Source organism: Protomyctophum parallelum, assembly GCF_964188405.1.
Source record: "Protomyctophum parallelum genome assembly, chromosome: 7".
Lineage (NCBI taxonomy): Eukaryota > Metazoa > Chordata > Actinopteri > Myctophiformes > Myctophidae > Protomyctophum > Protomyctophum parallelum.
This window is the reverse complement of record NC_139705.1, coordinates 6,559,259-6,582,949: the sequence shown is the minus strand read 5'-3', so window position 1 is coordinate 6,582,949 and position 23,691 is coordinate 6,559,259. Positions and strand designations below refer to the sequence as shown.

Sequence of the window (23,691 nt, the reverse complement as noted above, 5' to 3'; positions counted from 1 at the left end):
GTTGGGGCTAGCTGTGTAGTTATTAAGCAGTAATTATTAATTGTGTGTATGTGTTGTGTTTATAATATGTAATTAAGTGTGAATGCATGTATTTGCGTGTTTTTTTGTGTGTGCGCATCAGTGAGATCAGTGAGCAAGAGAAGAAGTACATTGATTGAATTGTTTCTAGTTTGGGTTTGTACCCATTCCGAACGGGAACCCGTTTTGGTGTTAGCATCATGTCATGCTTTAGCTATTGAAAAATAGCAGATCTACAAGCTCATAGCGCGCCACCGAGTGGCGCGCTACGAGCTTGTAGGTCTGCTATTTTTGAAAAATCGAAGAACGACTGACATTTTTTAGAATCTGATCTCAGGTCAGAGAATGGGTTAACGGGAGAACTTCCTGGTTCTGAATGCAGGGACCAAGAGCTGCTGCGGCGCTGACCTCTCCTCTTCTACTGGAGCCAGCTCCTCCGCAGAGCCCCACTTCTTCTTGGACTGGAACAACGAAGTCAGCTTCCGGTTCCTGCTCCGTTCCCTGGCCTGGGTCACTTGGAATTCTGCGAGGACACGTAATGATATGAAACACTTTGTTACTTGAAGCCCATGAGCCATTGAAACATAGATTAAAAGCATTGCTTGTGTGTTATCAGATGGTGTATTTGAGTGATTGCGTTTACAAATAAATCGATAGTTACACGTCTCAAACAGTCTTCGTATACCGTCCCGTTTTCAGCCGTAGCAAATTTCAAAATCATTATCATTTTGGTATCAAAGGTAAGGTGAACTCACGCATCTCACTGTCTTCCTCGGGTCCCCCTGATTCCCCGATGTTTAGATACTGGCAGGCAAGATGGCCACTGTAGTCCCTCAGTTTTTCATTAGCGCCTGAGATAGAAAAGCAACTCTGATGACTCATGGACTCATGGTACAGTATAGTGTCTGAGCCACTTGAGACACCTTATACTCTGTGGCCTTAGGTTAATACTCCACAGTTGTGAATTCAACGTTAGCTTTTAAGGCTATCTACCCACACAATTTGTGGGTTGAATCAAGAATCAGCAGAGGTTTGTTCATCGCTCACTCACAGGTACAAGCAGACCCCTTTTCCACCGGTTGGTTCCCAATGGGAACCGATTCAGTTCTTTTTGGTTTTTGAGCCAATGAGCCAGAGCTCCAAAATTGGTGGGAAAACTATACCCTATATTAAATTGTTTATAGGATCAATACAAGTAAATTAATACATGATAACCCTTCCACAGTAGTAGCTTTTTCATATTTTTCATTATTTTGCATATTTTCCTACATCATGCCTCATTTGCATATTAAAAAATGTAAAATTTGTAATACAATAAATCATTGTCTTCGTGTAAGTACTCAATTGGGGAAGTTTAATGGTGATAACAATCTAATATAGGTATGGTTTTGCCCACTCAATTCATAATTAATGTTTCAATTTTGGAGCTCTGGCTCATGGACTAAGAACCAAAAAGAACTGAACCGGTTCCCATTGGGAACCAACCGGTGGAAAAGGGGCTGCAGTGAAATGTTGAATGAAGATCTGTTATAATTTCTATTCATTTATTTACCATATGTTCGTAGAAGGTCAAGAATATGATGGTGCCCATGCAGTGCTGCAATGTGTAAAGGTGTGTATCCCTGTATTGCAAAAGAAAAATGTTAAATCAATGGCTATTAAAAAAAAACATATGCATAATTCTTTATGAATATCAAGGTGTTTTTTTTTTTTTTTTTACAGTATTGTTCTACAAGGATGAATTTTTAAGGGTAGTGGTGGTATGCACTGGCACGCATCCCCTCTAACACTATTTATACTTAAAGCATATCCAATGTGTTTGAACATCACCTTTGACATTTTACCATGTATAGCGTGTTGAGGAACAACTATGGAAAAACGTCTGAAAAAAGGTTAATACCTACCCCCTAGAGTTTCCCATGCGCAAGCACACAGCCAATGAAAACACCAGGGGAAGAAAATATACAAATTAGCAAAGGTTATGGCAACACAAGATAATGATAAAAACATAATTGGTTGGGTAATTCACCGAAAATTGCACAGCTCTAGAGTTTGGCACGCTTGTACATACAGACAGCGTTTTGGGGAAACAATTAACATGACATGACATGATTTATTAGTGGTGTGTGCTCCTGCACTGTTGCAACACGTGCTGCTGTAATACATTTGCACAGCTGGCTTGCCACGGAGATTGTTTAGGAATGTTACATCATCACGGGGCACAACAGAATAAAATAATAATAATAGCTGCCCTCACACACCAGCAGGCCAAGTGGCCTTGTTCCGTTGGTTATTTCCAAGTCATTAAAATGAAACCATTTGCACGGCTCAACACTTCCTACCTGTACACATCTTGAAACAAAGCGCAGGTACTCACATGCTGCAAGGATAGAGCAAACACGTATTATTTGTACATATTAGACGTATTTATTACATTAATCAATCATTGCTTTTCTGTAACACTTACAGACATTATATTCTGCTAAGTGTTGAAAGACAGTGTTAACCCATTTTGGACTGATGGCGATAAAAAAAAAGGCTTCTAAATCCTAATAGTTTTCTGAAAAACCAATGTTTCTATGTCAGTTATGCTCAACCTTTTTCATGCCAAGGACCCCCAGAATGATCTCTATTGGGCCACGGACCCCCATCTCAAAATATGTCGTTCCAGGGACGCCCCAGAAGCAAATACTTTAGTTTAAAATGTTCGCTCTGAAATACATATTCAAAGATTTGACGACTTTTCAAAAATAGCAGACCTACAAGCTCGTATGAGCTTGTAGATCTGCTATTTTCCAATAGCTAAAGTATGACATAATGCTGAAACACCAAATGGGGGTCCCGCCCAAAATGGGTTAATGTAAGTTGTACGCTACTTGGGACATACTCACTGATTTTGTGTTAACATCAGCTCCTGCATTGGCCACCAGGGTGGCCATGTCCTCTTTGCCATGTTTTGCTGCCCAGTGCAAAGCTGTCTGTGAACAATAAAGAGATGCACGAGTCATTCATATGTACGTATAGCTACGTACCGGTATATATACACATATGATATATGTATGCATATAGTGACAATGATTTTGTTCTATACCACATAAAACACAATCATATTCTGTCCAACATCAACATGACAATCCGCTCTGTGCTATTGTCATGTCATGATAATTGCTATAGTGCCATTACGGTTGCTAACAAGTCACCCAAGCTAAGCCGGGGGGAAACTTGAGGCTTCGTATTGGCTGTGCGACGAGGGGCAGGGGGCCAGCTGTGCACAGAAGGGAGTGGAGGCGATGGAGAGAGATGGAGGGAAGGAGGGATGGTTTCCTGCCATCTAACGGAGCCTAATTACAAAACAACACTGCACTGTGCCCACAGTTGGGGGGGCCCAGCTAGCCTGTCACGGGGGGGGGAAGATTGATGATGTTGGTCTGACCCACAGAGGGTAGCCCAACCCAGGCATCACCACACTACTGTCAGCAGCGCCCGTCAAAAGGGGAATAGCTAGGCCCCCGCTACCTAGCCCATTCTGAACGGGCACCCATTTTGGTGTCGGCATCATGTCGTGCTTTAGCTATTGAAAAATAGCAGATCTACAAGCTCATATCGCGCCACCGAGTGGCGCGATATGAGCTTGTAGGTCTGCTATTTTTTTTAAATCGAAGAGCGACTGACATTTTTTAGAATCTGATCTCGGGTCAGAATGGGTTCGTCAGACCAGCGTGTGTCCGGCGGAAACCTCGTATGAATCTGATCTCGGGTCAGAATGGGCTAGAGGGCCTGGAGATATACACATGACTACATGCACGCAAACACACGCATGGATATACCCACATGAGACATGTGCACGCATTGACGCACACGCACAAAATAACATTCACATGACACTAATTCTTATACAGAGACGCACGCACGCACGCACGCACGCACGCACGCACGCACTCGTGCATGCACAAACGTGCATGCACAAACGTGCTACCATGCGCACCTAAATCACATTCGCACATACACTGGATCCACCTGTCTGGGTATTTAGTAGCGTTGCTGTGATCAACTGCGTTGCCCTTGTCAGGGTGTTTGTGCAGGGTAATTACATGCCATCATTAAAAGTGAAAACACGAGAGCTGCAGATGTCTCAGCCTAAGAGTATAGCCACGACCGCTGCTCCATACCTTTAAGTGTGTATGTCTGTCATCCCAAATCGTCCCCCTTAATAGAGGCGATCTCTGGGACATGTCAAGGACATGTTGGACTTGTGTGAATCCCTGTAGTCTGTTGTTAAGAAGCGTATGTCTGATTTTAACCACAATAACCATGGCATCCCTATTTTGGGAATGTCATTACAGAGAAGAATCTTCCACTTCTTTTTTTTAATAGCAGAACTGGACTAGACTGGACTGGACTGGACTGAAGCTGACGGGACTCTCTGGTTACATAATGGACACCGGTTCTTTAAGCACAAATTCCCCAAAGACAACATAACATTTGGGGGCCGAGCCATAACCTCACTATGTGGAACGAATCCACAATCTCTCTTTCTATGGCAAAAACATAACCACCTAAGCCCTACTAGTCTTACGACAAATAGCGAAAAATTAGTCGTTGTGTCTTTGCAACGTGTTGTGAGATTGTAGAATGGCTATTTGAGAATGTTTAAAAATGGTTACAAATTTGCCCAAACTTGGGACACCACGGACAATGTGGTTAAATCACAACGCAATGAGCGTGTTGAGCGGTTGATGTCAGAAGAACTCATGTATATTGTGCACATTGAAGGGGAATATTTAGAAGAGGCATATATATACACCAGACCTCCCTTTCTTTGGAGGCTTGCCTGACAGACAGATTGTGATAGATCGCGCCTCCATGTCTTTTGTCCGTCCGCCTGTCACATCCTGAAGACAGATGGGCCAACGGGCCACTTGACAGGCGGCTCGCTCGGCCTCCTGGTGGGCAAGGCTGACGGACGAGGCTGCATGAGCAGGATGTGGTTGTCTGTCCTTCCTGTCTCAGCCTACCGGGGTGGCCCCAGACCCCCCCACCCCCCCACCCCCCCACCCATCCACCTATCGGTTCACTCTGGGACGACTAGGGGTTCCCACTGAAGGAAGCAGTGTCTAAAAGGAGAAGAGCGACAAGTCGACGGGAGAAACAATGACCGGCGAGACCAAAGACCTTCCTGGGTTTGGAGGAGAGAGACAGAGAGAGGAGTGACGGGAGAATGATGCACTTACAAACTGTCGAGGGCAGAAAGAGGAAGTCCATCACGGGGCCGGAACGGCAAGCCAGTGTCCCGAGAAGAACGAGAAGGAGAGTGTGAGACAAGGAGTGATCAGCACATTAATTTATTGGATATATGGGTGCTCTATGTTTCTTAGTTTGTGTGTGTGTGTGTGTGTGTGTGTGTGTGTGTGTGTGTGTGTGTGTGTGTGTGTGTGTGTGTGTGTGTGTGTGTGTGTGTGTGTGCGCGCACGTGTGTGTGTGTGCACGTGTGTGTGTGTGTGTGTCTTTGCTATAGCTCCAGGTGCAAGAAAGTGTTTCCCTTTCATTCGTCAAATATTTGCTTTGGTACTTAAGCATTGTGCACACTGGGTGTCATTTTAACAGGATAAAACGGGACTCATGAGGGTCAATTGCATCACCGATAAATGATGAAACTGTCTTTAAGAATAATTTAACTACCTCGCCGACTCCTCTGACGTGGAACTCTATACAAGCTCACAACACGTCGCAAGCGCGACATGTTGTTGAGCTTGTAGAGCAGCCCGATTTTCGGTGCACGGCACGACGCGCGAACCGAGTATAACTCGATGGCTTTAAAGGGAACATCAAAGCTGCCAGAGGGGGACTCAGCACCTTCCCGGGGACATGACCAACATTGTTCTACAATTAATCCCAGCCTGCTCTATTACTTTCAGATTATCTTTAAGTGGGTGAAGTCTTTGTGGCGCAGTAAGGCTTCTCTTCTTTAATCCCCCCTGAAACCCCAACTCCTGCACTTCAATGGTGGCCATGCTATCTTGTCCCGGGTGGGGACGGCAGAGGCTTAAGGGGGGGGCTACTCTTAGAAGGTGGTCTGTGGCCACGGCCACAGGACTGGTGTGAGAAACCCTGACACAGGGGAGGGACAGCAAACATGAGCTCAAATCTCTTAAGCGCACACGGGATACAAATGAAAGGATTTGGGTTGTCAGGGGGCGACAGGAGCTAAAAAGCTATCTTTCATAATCCTTTTGATAGTGGACCTTTGAAATGCCCTGATCTGGGTGCTTTTTATTTTAGTTTTTTTTTTTATATATACAGGGTTCCCAGAGCGTGATGAAGGAGAAAATGTTCAATTGAAATTAGCACGTGAACTGTATAGTATCTGTATACTATCGTAGGATACATTTTTGTAAAACATTTATCTTTTAGTTTATCACTCATAATATCCAGATTGCATTGCAGTGTGGTCAACTTTACAGGTAACGGTGGCTCAAATTGAAAAGGATGTTGGTCATTAAGAATTTCACGAAGAGTTAACATTTTTCAGTTGAAAAACCAAGTTATTATCTTTGAGCGTTGATTGCACAACAGAGCATCAATTGAACTAAAAGAGAGGCAAAGTATTATGTATCTACAGAATAATGTATCAATAAACTTACCCCCTGAGTAGGATCGCCATCATCAGAGTCGAGATGCCATGAAACATTAAGAAGAGCAAAGGAAAAAATCAACCAAATGCATTCAGAAAACGTTACATAAAAACTGCAATTCAATACTCACTGAGGTGAAGTCCTTGTTTGGTCCAACATGAAAGAAAACAAACAATATATTAGGTAGCTTTACTAATGAAATGAATTAACTTATTATGGCCCCTACCCTGATATCGAATGGACGAGTGGGGACAGATGTGTTGATTTCATTGCAATATTACAGGTACACACACAAATCCTCAGTGTTAATTTATCCATTAGTAACTACATAGTGACCTTTAGAGAAGGTGTCTTCAATGTTTTTCAGGCCAAAGACCCCTTAGCTGAGAGAGAGAGGAAGCAGGGACCCCCATACCACTACATAGTGGATTCAATGTGTGTTTTCAGACATTTTAAACACACCCTCAATACTACTGTAAACTTGGCCTTTGCTTCTGTATTTAGTCTGCTCTTTTTCCCCCTCTACAACACCAAACCTCCGAAAACACGATTTATAACCTCAGAACACATCTGTGATGTAGATCTGCTATTTTTGGCTAATGATTCCCCCAGAATGCAAAAAAAAAGTCCCTATCACACAAGACATTTAGATGGTGTCAAAGGTCATGTCTCACCTAGAGACACAGGACTTGACACGGATTTTGACCTGGTGATAAATCTATTTATCCCCTGAGCAAGCAGGTGCGCTTAGTTGCAAGCATATAGATCAAGGTATTTGAGGTCATTTCAGCACAATAGAAGAGGAAAGTTACAAGAGCGTGTGACTAAAAAACTACATTGGACTACGTTTTTATAGTTTTGGTCCATTTCCTGAAAAGTTGACCACATGAGCGCTCTCTCTTTGTTCATTTGTCACTCTGAATCAGCGTGGAGGAGATGGTTCCTATACCTTCTTGTTGGCCAGGGATGGGTCCTGTCGCAGCAGCTCGGACAGGTCCGGGACCCGGGCACCAGCAGCCGAGTAGATCCACTCCTTCTCTATGGGGTCCAGCTATGGCACAGAGAGTGGTCAGCGAGAGGTCAGCAGCAGCGCACAAAGGCACACGCACAAAACATGCACGCACGTTGCACATACAGGTATAGCGCACGGTGCACACGCGCACACACACACACTGCAAAATTCGGAATGTTCATTTAATGTAATTTTATGTAAGGGTCCATTTTCACTCTCTCTCTGAGTTAACACTCCAGATTTTGCAGCAATCGTGTGAGCCGGTATACTGGTATGCAATTGCAAAAATAAACACACGCACATACACACACACCCACACACACACACACACACACACTGTGTGTATGCACATACACAGTCAGTCAGTCAGTCAGTCAGTCAGTCAGTCAGTCAGACACACACACACACACACACACACACACACACACACACACACACAGTCACACACACACACACACACACACACACACACACACACACACACACACACACACACACACACACACACACACACACACACACACACACACACACACACACACACACACACACACACACACACACACACAGAGAGAGCATTATCTACACATCCTGTTCTGTGCTCCGGTGATAGTGTGAAGGCTATAGTGACGATTGACAGTTGACCTCTCGGCTTCATATAGTAGCCTAGACTAGAGAGCAACTGCAGTTACTGCACGCAGGGTAGGCTTTATGGCTGCGCGGTGAGAGGCGCGCATGCAGCGGCAGCCAATACACAACGACGATTGCGCAACAAGATGGGAACGGTGCTAGTAGAGAGACCACCAGCGCCGGTCGGGAAAGATAAATAAATAGACCAGGGGCAGCGGTGGCCGAGCGGTTTGCGGAGCGGTCTTGATATCGGAAGGTCGCTAGTTCGTATCCCCGGACCGGCACGTCAGAATTACCACCGCTGAAGTGCCCTTGAGCAAGGCATTGAACCCCTACCATGAAATGTTCTATGAGCAGGGCCTGGCTGTAAACAAGTTCTTGAGCTTAGTCCAGTTACCCTGGGTAAACATAGTACCTTTCCTTTCCTTTACCAGTCATTCCCCAATAGCGCGAGGACATTCAGGCACAAATGACCCCCTCACCGGCACCTATATGTGCCATACGTTCTAAATTTGGTTATATTTTGTATTCTTTATTGTTATATTATTTATTTAGTTATTGAGTTGTCGGAAGTAGTAATTATGTTGATTGTGCCGGAAACCCCTTCTTAAATGGTGGTTTCGTGTGAGAACCTTGAGTGTGAAACAGCAACACTTCCGTTTGCAACTGAAAGTTTGTGTTGCTGTGAGTGAGTCTGCCGTGGCGGGCACCTATAGGACTCATTCCCTTTTAGCCATTTAAAAATAGCAGATCTACAAGCTCATAGCGCGCCACTGCTATTTTTGAAAAATCGAAGAACGACTGACAGAAACATAGCTTTTTCAGTCATTTTCAAACAGACATTTTTTTTAATCTGATCTCAGGTCAGAATGGGTTAAATATGCGGAACCACTGTGTCGTTTATGACAACAAGCAATCACCAAGCTCACAATGCTCGACATCCTTCATCTATATAATGACGTGCTCAAAATGGTTCCACTTTCCATCCAGCAGTGACTGTATGTGTGTATGTATGTGAAAAGATGCCATTACGCTGCAGTGGGTGCGTAAACTTACAGCAACAGCGGGGGAGCCGATGCTGCCCATACCCTCCTCATCCTGCTCCGACTCAGACTGAGAAACAAAAACAAAATAAGGATCAGGATTTTTTTATAGTATCCATAAGTATAAACACATGCACGTATGCAGACAAATGCATCACACGCACACACACGTAATGAGGCAGTAAAACAGAGGTGATGCTTTCACACTAAAAGGGGGTAATGAATAACAATCCAATTAACAATTAGCTGAAGAACAACATGTCTAGTCAGGCCATGTGCTTTTCTCACCATTTCAGTTTAAAAAAAATCTGTCACTTTGGTTGATTAATGTGAGGGTGGGATGATATTTTCTTTTCATCGCCATTTCGGTGGACTTGCTCGCTAATTGTTCTCAGATCATACAGAGACACGATGTCAAAAAAATGCACACTTTTCGTGTCCCTCGGCGGGGAAAAGAACAACAAAGAACCGTCACACTTCACTGTGTTGAACAAGAAAAGTGGAAGGACACACACTTCTCTTCTATTTATCCAGCCAATTCCACACTGGCACATGTCCATTTCTACTCTCGCTCGTTGGTGGAAACCATAACAAGGAGGAAAGAAAAATATTGTTGGGCACAAAGTTAAATGTTGGAACCTGTGTAGTTACATTAATTTTGCCCATTTCCCTCTCAGCACTTTCTTTTTCATGAAACCTATCCCTTGTGTGTACAGTGATACAATTTCATTTAAAAAAATTTTAATAAGAAAATCATCATTGGTTAACAGAATGGAATGGAAATTGAAATCACGTTTTCTACACAGGTGATCACTTCGTATAATAAGCAAGAAATACCCTTTTCGGCCCTTATGTGAAATTCCTACATATAAGATCGTGACATGAGTTTTAAAATTTTCAACCTGGAAACGGTTATGAAGATTATGACAAAGATATTTGCGATTATCTCGATTAGACGATTATGTAATAATTGTGCCTAAAACTGCCTACAACGTAGCCCGGTTTGTTGGCTGGTCCTCTGGATGCCACAGGTCCCTCAGGTTCTCATGGCCTGGCTGTGCTGCTCCCCAACAGGGCCTCTTGGTTGCCATCTTCCCAGCCAAAATGCACCAGTGTGCCAGGCTCGAATAGTTGGACAGACGACAGCCAAGGTCTCGAGTTAAAGTTCTCTTTAATTTCTCCAGTAGCCAAATTAGCCATCACATATACACTGCTTCCCATGCTGTAGCGAAAAACTACATTCACTGGGGAGAGCAGATGGTGTTCTCTCTGGACAGTACTGGCTCTCCCTGAATGTTTGTGGAGATGGCCAATTTGTGCATCGATTAGCTCCATGCACAACAGGTGCGCAGGAACACCTAGCTCTGAGTCCAATTACAGACTCAGGCCAGGTGTGACCTCTTAAATCAGCCATCCTCCATCCCACAGTGCTATATAAATACACCATTTACTAACTGTAGCCAAAGTATCTGTTGGCTTCAATCAATAGAGCAGAAAAACGTGATAAAAAAGAAGGAGATCCGGGCACTCAACTGTGTTAGAAAAAGAGGAGAAGATACCTTTTTAATCCAACATGTTTCCACCTATACCGGTCTTCATCAGGGCTGAAGAGCAGAAAAACTGTCATGATATTCATTATGGGCCTAAATATGAACTTCGGTGTGCAGTAGCCCTGGAACATGACTGCCATGATGATTATCATGACAGTCATGCAGAAACTTTGCCCTGTTTTTTGCGCTCGCTGCATTTACAAGATTTCCGTATATATAAACATTCAGATTTCAAATATAAAGTACTCACAAAGTGTCCCACGGGTGTTAGTTAGTAGCAGCGCCAGCAATTAGAATTGCTGCGTCCCGCGTTGTTTAATAAAAAGCATTTTTGTCCGAGCTCCCCGGCTACTTTTTTCAAACGGGGTTCGTTTGGGAAATCCACAGTTGCACACCGGGAGCGCACTCGCCTATTAGTCTGTATTGGCAGGGCGGTCAGCGTACCTATATCGAACACACCGAGTGCCACCCTCCTCCCGACCGATAGGGGCGCGTAGTTGAAAGCCAATGGCAAAATAACACCTCGGATAAAAATGCTTTTTATTAAACAACGCGGGATGCAGAAATTCTAATCGCTGGAGCTGCAACTAACTAACACCCGTGGGACAAATTGTGAGTACTTTATATTTGAAATCTGAATGTTTATATATACGGAAATCTTGTAAATGCAGCGAGCGCAAAAAACTGGGTTTCTTCAGTTTCTTCATGACTCTCGTATGAATACGAGAGTCATGAACCATGGCTAGGTGTGCAGGGAATACCTAAGCTAAAACACTTTTATGCAGCTCCAAGGGGATACTAATACTTATTTAAGACCATCAATGAAAGCTATATATTTTCACAAATGAATCCCAAACTTTCCAATGGCCACCAAAACCATCATTATCTTTCTAATGAGTTCTAACATGTTGCTAATTAACATGATAACAGGGGCCTTTCTTAAAATGCAGCTTGGCTGTCTCACTATCATCTGCCCCTCCCTCTCAAACATTCAGCATGGAAAGCCAGGGGATTTACTTAGCACCACCCGGTGGTTGCTGGTGGAAACAATGGTGATGGACTGAAGTGGGTATGATGATTCATGGCTTTCTCATCCCTGAACAGCATTTGGCTGGATTTGCGGAAATCTCTCTGAGCCATAGTGTGATATTGTTTATATTTCCCAGAGAAGTTTTGTGACAGTGACAGCCTATTTATCTAGGGGGTTGTAGGATAAAAACGATCCGATTAAAACGTGAACAGCATGGGAATTCACCCACAGTGAATTGTTCATCAAGCTGTTATAGAAATGTATAACAGTATAACAACAATGTATAACTATTTCTGAATAACCTTAGAGCAGTTGACTTGGTTCTCTCAGTTGGTCCTGTCTTTACCTTTGTTCCAGAATCTTTATCTATGTCTTCGTCTGCATTGCTATGTGCCATGGCTTCCTCAATTTGGACAGTGGCTTCCTGAGCGGTCTGGATGGTGAGATAGAGTTGGTCCTAAAAGAGAAATGACAACAGCAGAAAGAAGATATTTGTGTGTGTGTGTGTGTGTGTGTGTGTGTGTGTGTGTGTGGGGGGGGGGGGTTCTGCGTAATAGATCTTCAAAGTTCTAAACAAAAGTTAGAGTTAATAGCTGAGATGTTCGTTGAGGTTTAACTGTATTCACACTTTGCGTGCAACAGTTTGTTACTTCTCTTCACCATCTGTGCCCAGAGATAAATGCCTACTTTAGCACTTGCCTGCACAAGTCCTGTGTGCAGCCAGTTAGCCAGTTTAAAAATGTATTAATCTTTATGCTTAAACGCGCGAGGTCCTTACGCGAACAATATGTATCAAGTATAAAAGCATGTTTGTCGGATTATGGTGCATTTGATTCAACCACACATTTTGTTCTTTGCTTTTTACAGTTTTCAAGTGCTGACATGCATACGGTTCTAATCAGCTCCACCCCTCGAGCAAAGAGACATAGCTGGTTGCTTGAACAGGCGGTATCTTTGCCCTGCCCACTCTTATCACAAGACTGATTTGACCATATAGTGAAGGGTTTATTTTTTTAAGGCCAGACCGGACCAATGCAACTAGTTGCAGCTCCTTGCAACAGAACAGTTTTAAGCAGTGGCGTGCGCAGACATTTAGAGGGGCAGGTGCTCAAGTGAAGAAAAAAAGGGCACCTTGTGCAGCGCGTGGAACCGGCTGGTTGCCTTAATAGTGTGAGATTTATAGATTTTGGGGCCTAAATAATATATTAGAAGCTTTTTTTTATCAAGAATTGATCAATGTCAACATGGTCCACATACTGTACAGTGTACACTGTACAAAACATAATTGGTTTTAAGGCCAGTCCACACCAATGTAACTGTAATTGGGGATAATGGTTGCAAGTAGTTGTAAAATGGCATGTTGCAAGGAGTTGCATTGGTGTGGAGTGTGGTGGACTGGCCTAGTGGCCTTTAGACACGAGAACTTTATCCATTTCCATGCCATAGCAGTTTAATTAATATCGAGCTCACACTAGGAAAGTCAGTGCCCGGCAGGCTACGCTTACAAAGAGGGCCTTGTTTAGGAATAAGTAAACACATAATGGACACAAAGAGAACTGTGAAATAGCATGGATTGACAATTCCGTACATACACACCTAGAAAACCCCCGAATCTGTACATAATTATTATACTACTGTTTTGACCACAACGGAGGCATGGCTTTCACTAGTATTGTATGTATACGGAATTGCCAATCCATGCTATTTCACCGTGTTTGGGTGAGATCGGGATTGACATTATTTATGATTCTGTGCTATCGGGTTATAACTTGGCCCGGTGGCTGAGTGGGCTTTACCGATACTTCGCAACGTTCGACACGGAAACTGGTTGTGTCTCTCATGGCTCAAGTTCGGTAGAGGCGGCGATTTTGGGGTTTTTCGAGGTGTGTACAGTATGTATGGGAACGTTAAAGGACCACTTCACCACTTTTCAACCTATCTTCATATAATAGGTCCTCACTAATACTCATGATAACATGGCACGATTTTGTCCTACTCAGTCTGTGTCTCACAGGAGGGCTGTGGGCAGTTTAGATCTTTTGACTAAAATGTTTAGATTTTCATTATCGTGAGAACGATGGCTTCCATTTTCGCATTGCAACTTTTCAGGACTAGAAAGCCTGCAGTTTCTATTAGCTTGTATTCCCCATCGATGATGTCACTGGAAGACTGCTTCTAATCTGAACTGCCCACAGCCCTCCTATGAGACACAGACCAAGTAGAAAAACATTGCGCCATTCTTTCATGATTATTAGTGAGGACCTAGTATATGAAGATAGGTTGAAAAGTGGTGAAGTGGTCCCTTAATCCGTGCTAGTGTTCTGGTGAGGCCGGGCTGCTGAATATTCCATAAGTAGTAGAATATAATTAACCTCCTGTGATTCCGTGTGGTCAGCGGCCTCTGTCACAGTGATGCTGGGACCCCCACACCACATGGTCTGACCAGACCTCCTCTCTGTGGGTCCTGATTCAGGAATGACCTGGACATCCTTCTTACTAGGACAGCCTGGAGATGATGAGGTCACCGCCGGCCCCTCCCACTGTGCGGCGCCCGGTGTCGTCCTGGCCGGGCTGGAATGTCTCTGTCCGTCGCCGTTTGTCCCGCCATGTTGCTCTGTGTCTCGGTCCTGAAGCAGCTGTCTGTATTTCTTCTTAAGAACCAGGTACTTCTCACCCTAAAAAAAAGAGAGCCCGTTAGAAAACAATATCAAGAGTACACAAACAAGTGCAGTATAATGATGGAGTCTTGCATGCATGTAATGTATAATAGCTTATATAATGTTATATAATATATATTTTATAATACATATATTTGTCTTAATGTGTAACTGCTTTAGGATTGTTAGGATTTCTGTAACTTTAAACATAGATTGAGGGCCAGCCTCTCGAAGCAACTCTCTCCACTTGATTCGAACATAATGTAGCTTTATTGTGCATACTCAGACACAGACAGACATGCATGCTCACTTAGGCACACGCGCACATGCGCACACGCACTCACACACAGTCACACACACATCACACACACTTCACAAGTGTAAATAATGTATTTGTTGTATTTTGTTCTTGTTATTTTTCATACCTATGTTTGATTACTTTGTCTATTTACTATTTGCATATTATCTTTGGTGAGAACCACATATAAGCCCTCCATGGGTTTCTTGTCTCACCTGCACATATTTCTCTTTCATTGATGTTACCTTTTTTGTACTGTTTTTATTGTGCGAATAAACTACAAACACTACACTACAAATAAAAACTACAAATTGTAAAAAAGAACCCATTAATACAAAGTGAGGCAGCAATCCCTGTAGGCCCAGTGAAAGCAGAGGGTGCACACAGCTGTGGTAAATAAAGCACACAGACTCAACACTGTCTGTTTGATAATGAATATACAGTGTATATATAATAGATCACAGCAGGGCTCTTAGTTGACAAGAAAGGTTTAAACAAGTTTCCAGCTTTACTTACATTCTCTGACTTGACTACTGCAATTCTGTCAATTATGAGTTTGAAGTCCTCCCTGTATTTAGCTGAGGGGAGAAAGAAATGTTTGGCATGAACAATTGGAAGCTAAATATAACATCAAGAGAAACCGGAGTTAGCATTTCGGGGCATTTCATTTCACATCAGTTGAGTTTCATTTCAAAAAATGGTTGTACGACATTGGGGTTATTAGTACTGTAGGCTTCCATAAGCAGACCCTGACATGTCAATGTCTGTTTGAGATCAATACATCATCTGTAAGCTATGGCTTTTTCTGTTTCTTTATTTGTCTGGAGGCACTGGGAGGGAGGAGGTCCAGAATTCTTTGCTGTTCCCTGTTGGCCTGCCTGGCCAAACAGAGCTCAAGTTGCAAAACAATCATCTCTAAATAAAGTCAGGCCAGAAAAGACGAAAGAGGCGGAAAGAGGACTCATTCACACAGCATCGCTAGAGGCTTAGAACTGAGTATCTTTGGTCCTACAGTTAATTATCTTTCCAGTGCAAGCTAAATAAATAGTTGGTTTACTGATAGACCACTGTCTCTTCAGATGAAGCTGGACCCTGCCTCCATGAACAGATAGGCCTATGAAGGGCTCATCATTGACTGCTACTATGTGTCTCTCGGTTATCACGCAGGCATGTTTGGCATGCAAACACAACATGACTGACCGTGGAATGTCCCATGCTAAGGTGTTTTGTTCATGTCTAGGTGTGTGTGTGGACTGTTGGTATGAGCAAGGCTTTGGACAATTAAACCCTTTCCTTTTTCCTGACAGTTGCATAGTCTACATTCACAACAACAGGAAACCCAAAGGAAGTAGCCACTTACATCTGTCTTAACAAAAGCATTCCTGGCATACTGGTGTGAATAACACGGTATGTGTGTCCAATTATTTATTAGCCAGAGGTGTACAAACACACACATATTCCCACAAACATGGACAGAAGAGACAGACAGACAGACACAGACAGACAGACAGACAGACAGACAGACAGACAGACACAGACAGACAGACAGACAGACAGACAGACAGACAGACAGACAGACAGACAGACAGACAGACAGACAGACAGACAGACAGACAGACAGACAGACAGACAGACAGACAGACAGACAGACAGACAGACAGACAGACAGACAGACAGACAGACTTGACCCAATAGCGCTGTCCTTCCTTCCCATCATGTCCCCATTTTTGCCCAATCCTGATGAAAAAGCTCTCTATTAGAGACCTGGAACTAGGCATGCATGTGGAATTAATTATGATTAAAACACCATAATCACAATTATGACATGAAAAGCTGGAAGCACATGCTACTGGGTAACAGGCCTTAAGTGTGTGGGAATCATTTGACTAATTGGACAGCCATGTCAGATGGCCTGCTATCAAAAGCAGCTTTCTGAACCTCTGTCAACAACTGCAGTGCCGCGGACAGAGCATCTGGATGGTACATGTACGCAATGCTGACAACCACAAATAAAAGGTCACTTTGGATAATCATTTGGGGAGGTTAGAATATGTCAGGCCTTTTACTGCAGTCGTATTGCAGGTGGTGACCAATGACAGAGATACTGTGAAGGCTACCGTGATGGAAATATAGCGGCAATGTTTAAAAAACAATAGCGTACTGTATCTTAGAAGAACAAATCGTGCACTCTGCAACTAGCACAATACAATTGGTGAATGAATGGATTTCATTGTGAATATATATAGGGGACTGTGTCATGTGTCTCTGTGGAACTCATTCATTGGTCTACAGCAGTGTGGTTCCCGAAACAGGGCCGGCGGTCCAGGGACCCCTGGGCTGGGGGTCTTTGACGAGGTTTCAGGGGACCCCCCATTTAAATTATTGATAGTTAACCAAATGGACTATTTGTCTATTTGGGTCTGTAACAGACTGCACAATGTTATGGTAACCTATTAGACAAGTTCAATTTGCACACACTCTGAGTTTAATTAACACAGGTTTTTTTTTTACAGTGAACATGTGGGTCAGAGTTTTTTGATTGATTGAAATATTTATTAACGGTTTGCAGAATTACAGTACATTTCAAGCACAACTCAATACAAAGACTGTTAACTGTGAGTGGCGACGACCCAATAAAGGATTACACTTGTTAGGGTCCACCTTGTTCAATTCATCAAAAAGAGAGATCAAATATGAATCAGACAGGGCCCTGTAGCCAAATGCATATCAAACTGGAGGGACGTTGAGATTGGTGGAGAATCACTAGCCTACAAAAGATGATTACATGTTTTGGTGATGGACTGTAGGCTAACGTGCAAAACCACGGATGCCATGACTACCACTCCAAAGCAGCTACAAACAACTGCCCTCAAAGAGGAAATGACAGAATTCCTGCTGAAACTTACTAGTATATCTGCTTTCAGTGGCAGTTTAATCTGAACCAGATGTTTTGCCTGCCCTTTAGTCGAGAACAATGCAACGGCATACGGGGGAAAAAAGTCATTCATGCAATAGAACTGCGGCAGGGAGAGCGCATCGTTAAAAAGCATACTCGGACGATGAAACCTAATTTTCTGTTTGTCAGACAAACACGAGGTGAGCTACTCTGCGGTCAGTGACTTTAATGCCAATTTCACACATCACGACCCGGTCTGTCAGTCAGCTCCAGTCTGCTAGCCTACGATATATCGCCATTTTCGGTGGAAACATATGTAAAATCGCCAAATCTTTCATGCAGCCGAATGCTACTTACCACGTAATTGCGGGTCATTGTGGCCAATAAAAGGCTTATATGTCTTCAATATATCTGCATTTTTTACTTTGCCTGAATTGCCTCCGACAGAGTAGAAATAGTCCAACAACGATTCTTCACTGACATCAGTCATCATCGTATCTACTGAATGAATGTTATAGCCTAGGCTATAACGTCTTTATCGTAAAACTGCTTAAATAAAATTCAGATTATTGTTTTAGTCGTCTACTCGTACACAATTCCCTCTTAGCTAATTTGGTATAAAATGTGCATTACATACGCTACATGTCCAACTTCACTCCACCCAAATGAGCAGAGCAGCGCCTCCTCCTGTTAACCCTTTACTGCCCAATCAAACTAAAGCACTATTACACAGCAAGATTTAAGAACAGCCAATAAAACGTTTAAACCCTAGTTGACCGTACTTGAGTCCCAATAGAAGGTCTTTAATAGTTGACCGGATTCCCAAGGGAACTACATTTAATAATAATAATAATAAAACTTGATTTATATAGCACTTTTTTAAACCAAGTTACAAAGTGCTTGAACAATCAAAACAATATAAAACATCAAAATGCAACAATAATGTAATAACAAAATAATAATAATAATGATAGAAAATACAAATAAGCAATAATACCGGAAATAACTTAAAGGACAACTTTAGTTTTTGTCAACCAAGGTTTATGTTTTTGGTTGTTATTAGAGAAAGTAAAAGATGGGTGTTACATGTTTTTTTTCCATTTGCTGCTTTCTTTTGTTTAAGGATTTTAGCTGTTTTTGACAGGGGGGCGGGGGCATTCGAACATGGGGCTAAATATGTATACTTTTACACATTTTTATAGCGATTTATTATTTTATTATTTACTATAGTGCAGGTGTTGGACTGCACATCTAAGATGATCCTTTTGAAACTTCTCAAGGGAACTTTCAAAGCCAATTTTAGTCTGGACTGTAGATCATTCCACGACCAAGGGCCAAAGAAGGCCAGACATTTTTTATCCCCCCCCCCTCCCTCGGATTTGAATGCTGGTACAACACACCGTAGCCAAGCATTTGATCTGAGGTTTAGACCATTTTTGACCAAATCGAATTTGGTCTGCGGTGTGTTGTAAAATTGTAGATCTGCTTTGTTAGCTGAGCGGCACTGGCGCACTATAGAAATTACAGGGTTATTAGCTATACTGTATGTTTGAATGTATGTATGTATATGTACACTGTGTGTATGCTGCTGTAGCCTATGCACTATTGTACAGTATATAGAGGTGGGGTGGTCCTTGGAAGATTGTATGAAATATGCTAGTGGTCTCTAAAATGTTTGAGAACCACTGGTTCAAGAGCAATACTAGACGCCAAGGTGTATTTACAGGTGATTATAGCAGCTAATCGGTGGATTACAGCATGTTGAGTCCACACAAGCCCTATAATCGGCAGAGAAAAGACAGCGCAGTCCTCTGGGATTTTCCTGTTAATCTGGGCCATGCAGAATTCAAAGGCCCCTCCCGTTCTCACATCTGTCCCTGGTGGGATTATTGTTGTACTCCTTGATTTTAAAACAATTTTATCATGCTTTATCGCTGGTATATGCTGCAGGACTTTAATCATTAAAGTGCAGCTTTCTATGTTAATCCATTCTGACCGGGCACCCATTTTGGTGTCAGCATCATGTCATGCTTTAGCTATTTAAAAATAGCAGATCTACAAGCTCATATCGCGCCACCGAGTGGCGCGATACGAGCTTGTAGGTCTGCTATTTTTTGAAAAATCGAAGAACGACTGACATTTTTAGAATCTGATCTCAGGTCAGAATGGGTTCATCAGGACCAGTGTGTGTCCGGCGGAAACCTCGTATGAATCTGATCTCAGGTCAGAATTGGTTAATGACAAAGTAATTACACGTCCCCGGCTCTATTAGCCTCGGGTATAAGTAATAATGGGGATGCAGCACACCCTGCGATGACCTCATGTCGGGGGCATCCATGCCAATGATGACATGTTAGTATGAGCAGAATAGTTGTGCATGTGTCCACTCAAAAGTATCATTCCTGTTGAATTAGTTCCCCCAGAGATACTGTAATCAATCTCCTTGGCATTCCAACACTTTTCACCAATGAGATTTTCCACCCCCCCCTCCACCCCCCCCCGCAAGCCATGTCATGTCAGTATTATCTTTGACAAGGTGTATAAGGTTAAATGCTTTAAGTGTAAAAAGTAGTACAGTTTTCATGCAGTGGAGAAACAATTCATGCATGCCACACTGTAATGTTTAAATTACAGGGTGTGAACCCCCATGCTATATTGCACTGTTTATACTGTATGATGGGGCTACGTATAGGGTTAACACCACTTGCCATGACAGATGTCAAAAAGCATGCTGTAAAAAAAAATGTCAGATTAACACAAAGGGGCACTTTGGCAAATCCTGATTATGGGAGCACTTTCATTTATTAAACTGCACCAATCCCCGGTACACTTCCTGAGCAGGATTTAACGGAGGATCAGGTAGACAGCATTGTCTGTCTAAAACAATCCCTTACTAAGCTCTGCTTGTTTCCTGCTGTCCTGGGCCCTGGGCGGGCGCGCTAGCATGGCTGGTTGCCCGCCTGTAATCTCAGTCGGGGGCTTATAGGTCACTATTACCACTAAACATTCCCATTAATCAACATCATCCCCGTTAGCGGGACTTGTGATTGGATTTAGGACATGTTTTACAGGAGCGGGAAAAAAAAACGTGAACAGGGAACTAAAGCGTGTTTACAAGGGCTGTGCTGTGAAAAGGCCAGTGAACAAGTGGCAGCCATATGGAATGGATAACCATGTGAACAGCTGCCCTGTATCAGAGCCACACTGATCGAGGTAGCCTATGCCATTAGGGTGGTTGTGGTTGACCTTCATGTGATGCATAGGGCCACAGCTGAACATCTGGCCCCTTGTTTGTGCCTATGAGGGGCCACAGTGCAGAGGAGGAGTGTTTAACCCATTCTGACCTGAGATCAGATTCTAGAAATGTCAGTCGCTCTTCGATTTTTCAAAAATAGCAGACCTACAAGCTCGTATCGCGCCACTCGGTGGCGCGATATGAGCTTGTAGATCTGCTATTTTTCAATAGCTAAAGCATAACATGATGCTGACACCAAAATGGGTGCCCGGTCAGAATGGGTTAAGCAGACAAGTATAGCCACATAGGAATATGGATATGCTATATGTCAGACTACATGGTCAGACAACCTTGTGTGTTTTTTTTTTATTAGCACTCATGGCTTATTCAACATTTATGCTTTGCGGAAGGTGTTCCGGGTATTATTGAACATTTACTTTTTGATGTATTTTTAAATTGAGCTTTAAAACTGAATTTGAACCAATGCTACATTTCTAATATCCTCTCTCTATACCTGGATAGTTTTAGGAGATTAATCAAATCGCCGATTTACCACTGACATAAGGTTTGAGAATAGCATAAGGTGATAATAGTACTGCCAGATGCTGTCTGGCATATTAAATTCCTTCCACAAAGGCATGGCATATGTTCAGGGATCAATTGTCTTTATTTGTGTTGTTTTCTCAATTGAGAGTGAGCACATTCCTCACCTCAGTAATTGTATCAGCTTATAAGAAGCTTACTGTAATTTCAATATTGTCTGTTTTCTTTTTTAGGATTGTAAAACATGAAATGGGAATCACAAGGATATTTCTTAATTAAATGGACAATTCAGTCAGAAAAGAGGTATAGCAACCAGTGGAGGTCGGATTATAATATTTAATATTCACAATGCACAATTCATATTACTGTGTGTGTGTGTGTGTGTGTGTGTGTACTACTGTACCTTAAATCAGTGGTGTTCAAAGTGGGGTCCAGGGAGCCCCTGTGGTTTTTGAGGGGTTTCTAATTGGGCTCCCCAGTCAAATCAATGAAGACAGTAATACTATATTCCATTGAATCTGTGTATCAAACTGAATGTGGTTTTCAATTTCCTCTGGGGATCAATTAGTATTTAAGGGACCCTTATTGTATTTGTCTGTTTTTTTGCCTTGAGCCATCTAGCCTTTATATTTATGTCTATGTGACAAACAGTTAAAATCTATCTCCTCCCAAGATCTTTGTTCAAAATGCACGAACATTTCTACACGTGAACTTTGACCTATGCGGACAAAAAAATCGGAAGTAATTATTTTTTAGTGAAAACATGAAGGTTTTATGAAAATTGCTGTTTTGTGAACATTCTTCTGCCCATAATACTGTATACATACAGCCCCCCCGTGCGCATCTAGGTGTGCCCTGGGATTTTCTGGCTATGAAAAGTGTGCCCTGGCAGATAAAAGGTTTGGAAACACTGGCCTAGTTGGTCCAGAATGCGGCGGCTAGGCTTATTACTGGTGCCAGGAGATTTGACCTTTGTTGGCTGAACTCCACTGGTTGCCAGTCTCGTTCAGGATCGATTTTAAGATTTTATTATTAACTTTTAAAGCTCTTAATGGTCTTGCTCCCACCTATTTATGTACAATGGTTGAATACTATATGTACCTTCACGTACCCTTCTGGTCTGGGTCTACTAAAGGAGAGTCACAAGGCTAAATTGGTGACCAAAGGTGATCGTTGTTGTTAGGGGTTAGGGCCCCTAGGCTCTGGAACAGCCTACCAGAAGAACTGAGGCTAACCAGTTCCTCAACGAGTATTAAATCTCTCTTAAAGGACAACTTTAGTTTTTTTCAACCAAGGTTCATGTTTTAGGTTGTTGTTAGAGAAACTAAAAGATGAGTGTTAATCTTTTTTCATTTGCTGCTTTCTTTCGTTTTAGGGATTTTAGCTGTTTTTGACAGGGGGCGGGGGCATTCGAGCATGGGGCTAAATATGTATTTTGTTTTACAAAATATAATGCCGATTTCTTTTTTATGATTTACTATAGTCCTAATAGAATAAATAGATCCCAGGAAATTACATCTGGCCACAGAAGATCACAGGATCTACTGAATGTGAAGGAGGCCTATACTGGGGGGAAGCCACATGTGTGTCATATAGGCTCAATATGTCAGTTTGACACATTCAGTAGATCTCGTGATATTTTGTGGCCAGATGTAATTTCTTGGGGTCTAGTAGGACGTACTATAGTAAATAATAAAATAATAAATCGCTATAAAAAATTGTAAAAGTATACATATTTAGCCCCATGTTCGAATGCCCCCGCCCCTCTGTCAAAAACTGCTATAATCCCTAAAACAAAAGAAAGCAGCAAATGGAAAAAAAACATGTAACACCCATCTTTTACTTTCTCTAATAACAACCTAAAACATAAACCTTGGTTGACAAAAACTAAAGTTGTCCTTTAAGTTATTTCCGGTATTATTGCTTATTTGTATTTTCTATCATTATTATTATTTTGTTATTACATTATTGTTGCATTTTGATGTTTTATATTGTTTTGATTGTTCAAGCACTTTGTAACTTGGTTTAAAGAAGTGCTATATAAATCAAGTTATATTATTATTATTAGTATTATGAAATGTATAGTGCCCTTGGGAATCCGGTCAACTATTAAAGACCTTCTATTGGGACTCAAGTACGGTCAACTA

The 23,691-nt window shown here is 42.4% G+C and overlaps 1 protein-coding gene across 1 annotated transcript; it reads right to left on the bottom strand.

Moving 5' to 3' along the window:
* Nucleotides 1-368: 368 nt before the first annotated feature.
* On the bottom strand, nt 369-18,417 carry LOC310861440 (ankyrin repeat domain-containing protein SOWAHA; the record flags this gene model as incomplete). Its single annotated transcript, XM_083768871.1, has 12 exons — nt 18,124-18,417; nt 15,387-15,448; nt 14,288-14,590; nt 12,262-12,372; nt 9,349-9,405; nt 7,600-7,701; nt 6,756-6,792; nt 3,219-3,283; nt 2,910-2,996; nt 1,571-1,640; nt 774-869; nt 369-541 (listed from the first exon to the last, which is right to left on the bottom strand). The coding sequence occupies exons 1-12, from the start codon at nt 18,257-18,259 to the stop codon at nt 369-371; spliced, it is 1,299 nt and encodes a 432-aa protein (XP_083624997.1). The 5' UTR covers nt 18,260-18,417.
* Between the last annotated feature and the right edge of the window lie 5,274 nt (nt 18,418-23,691).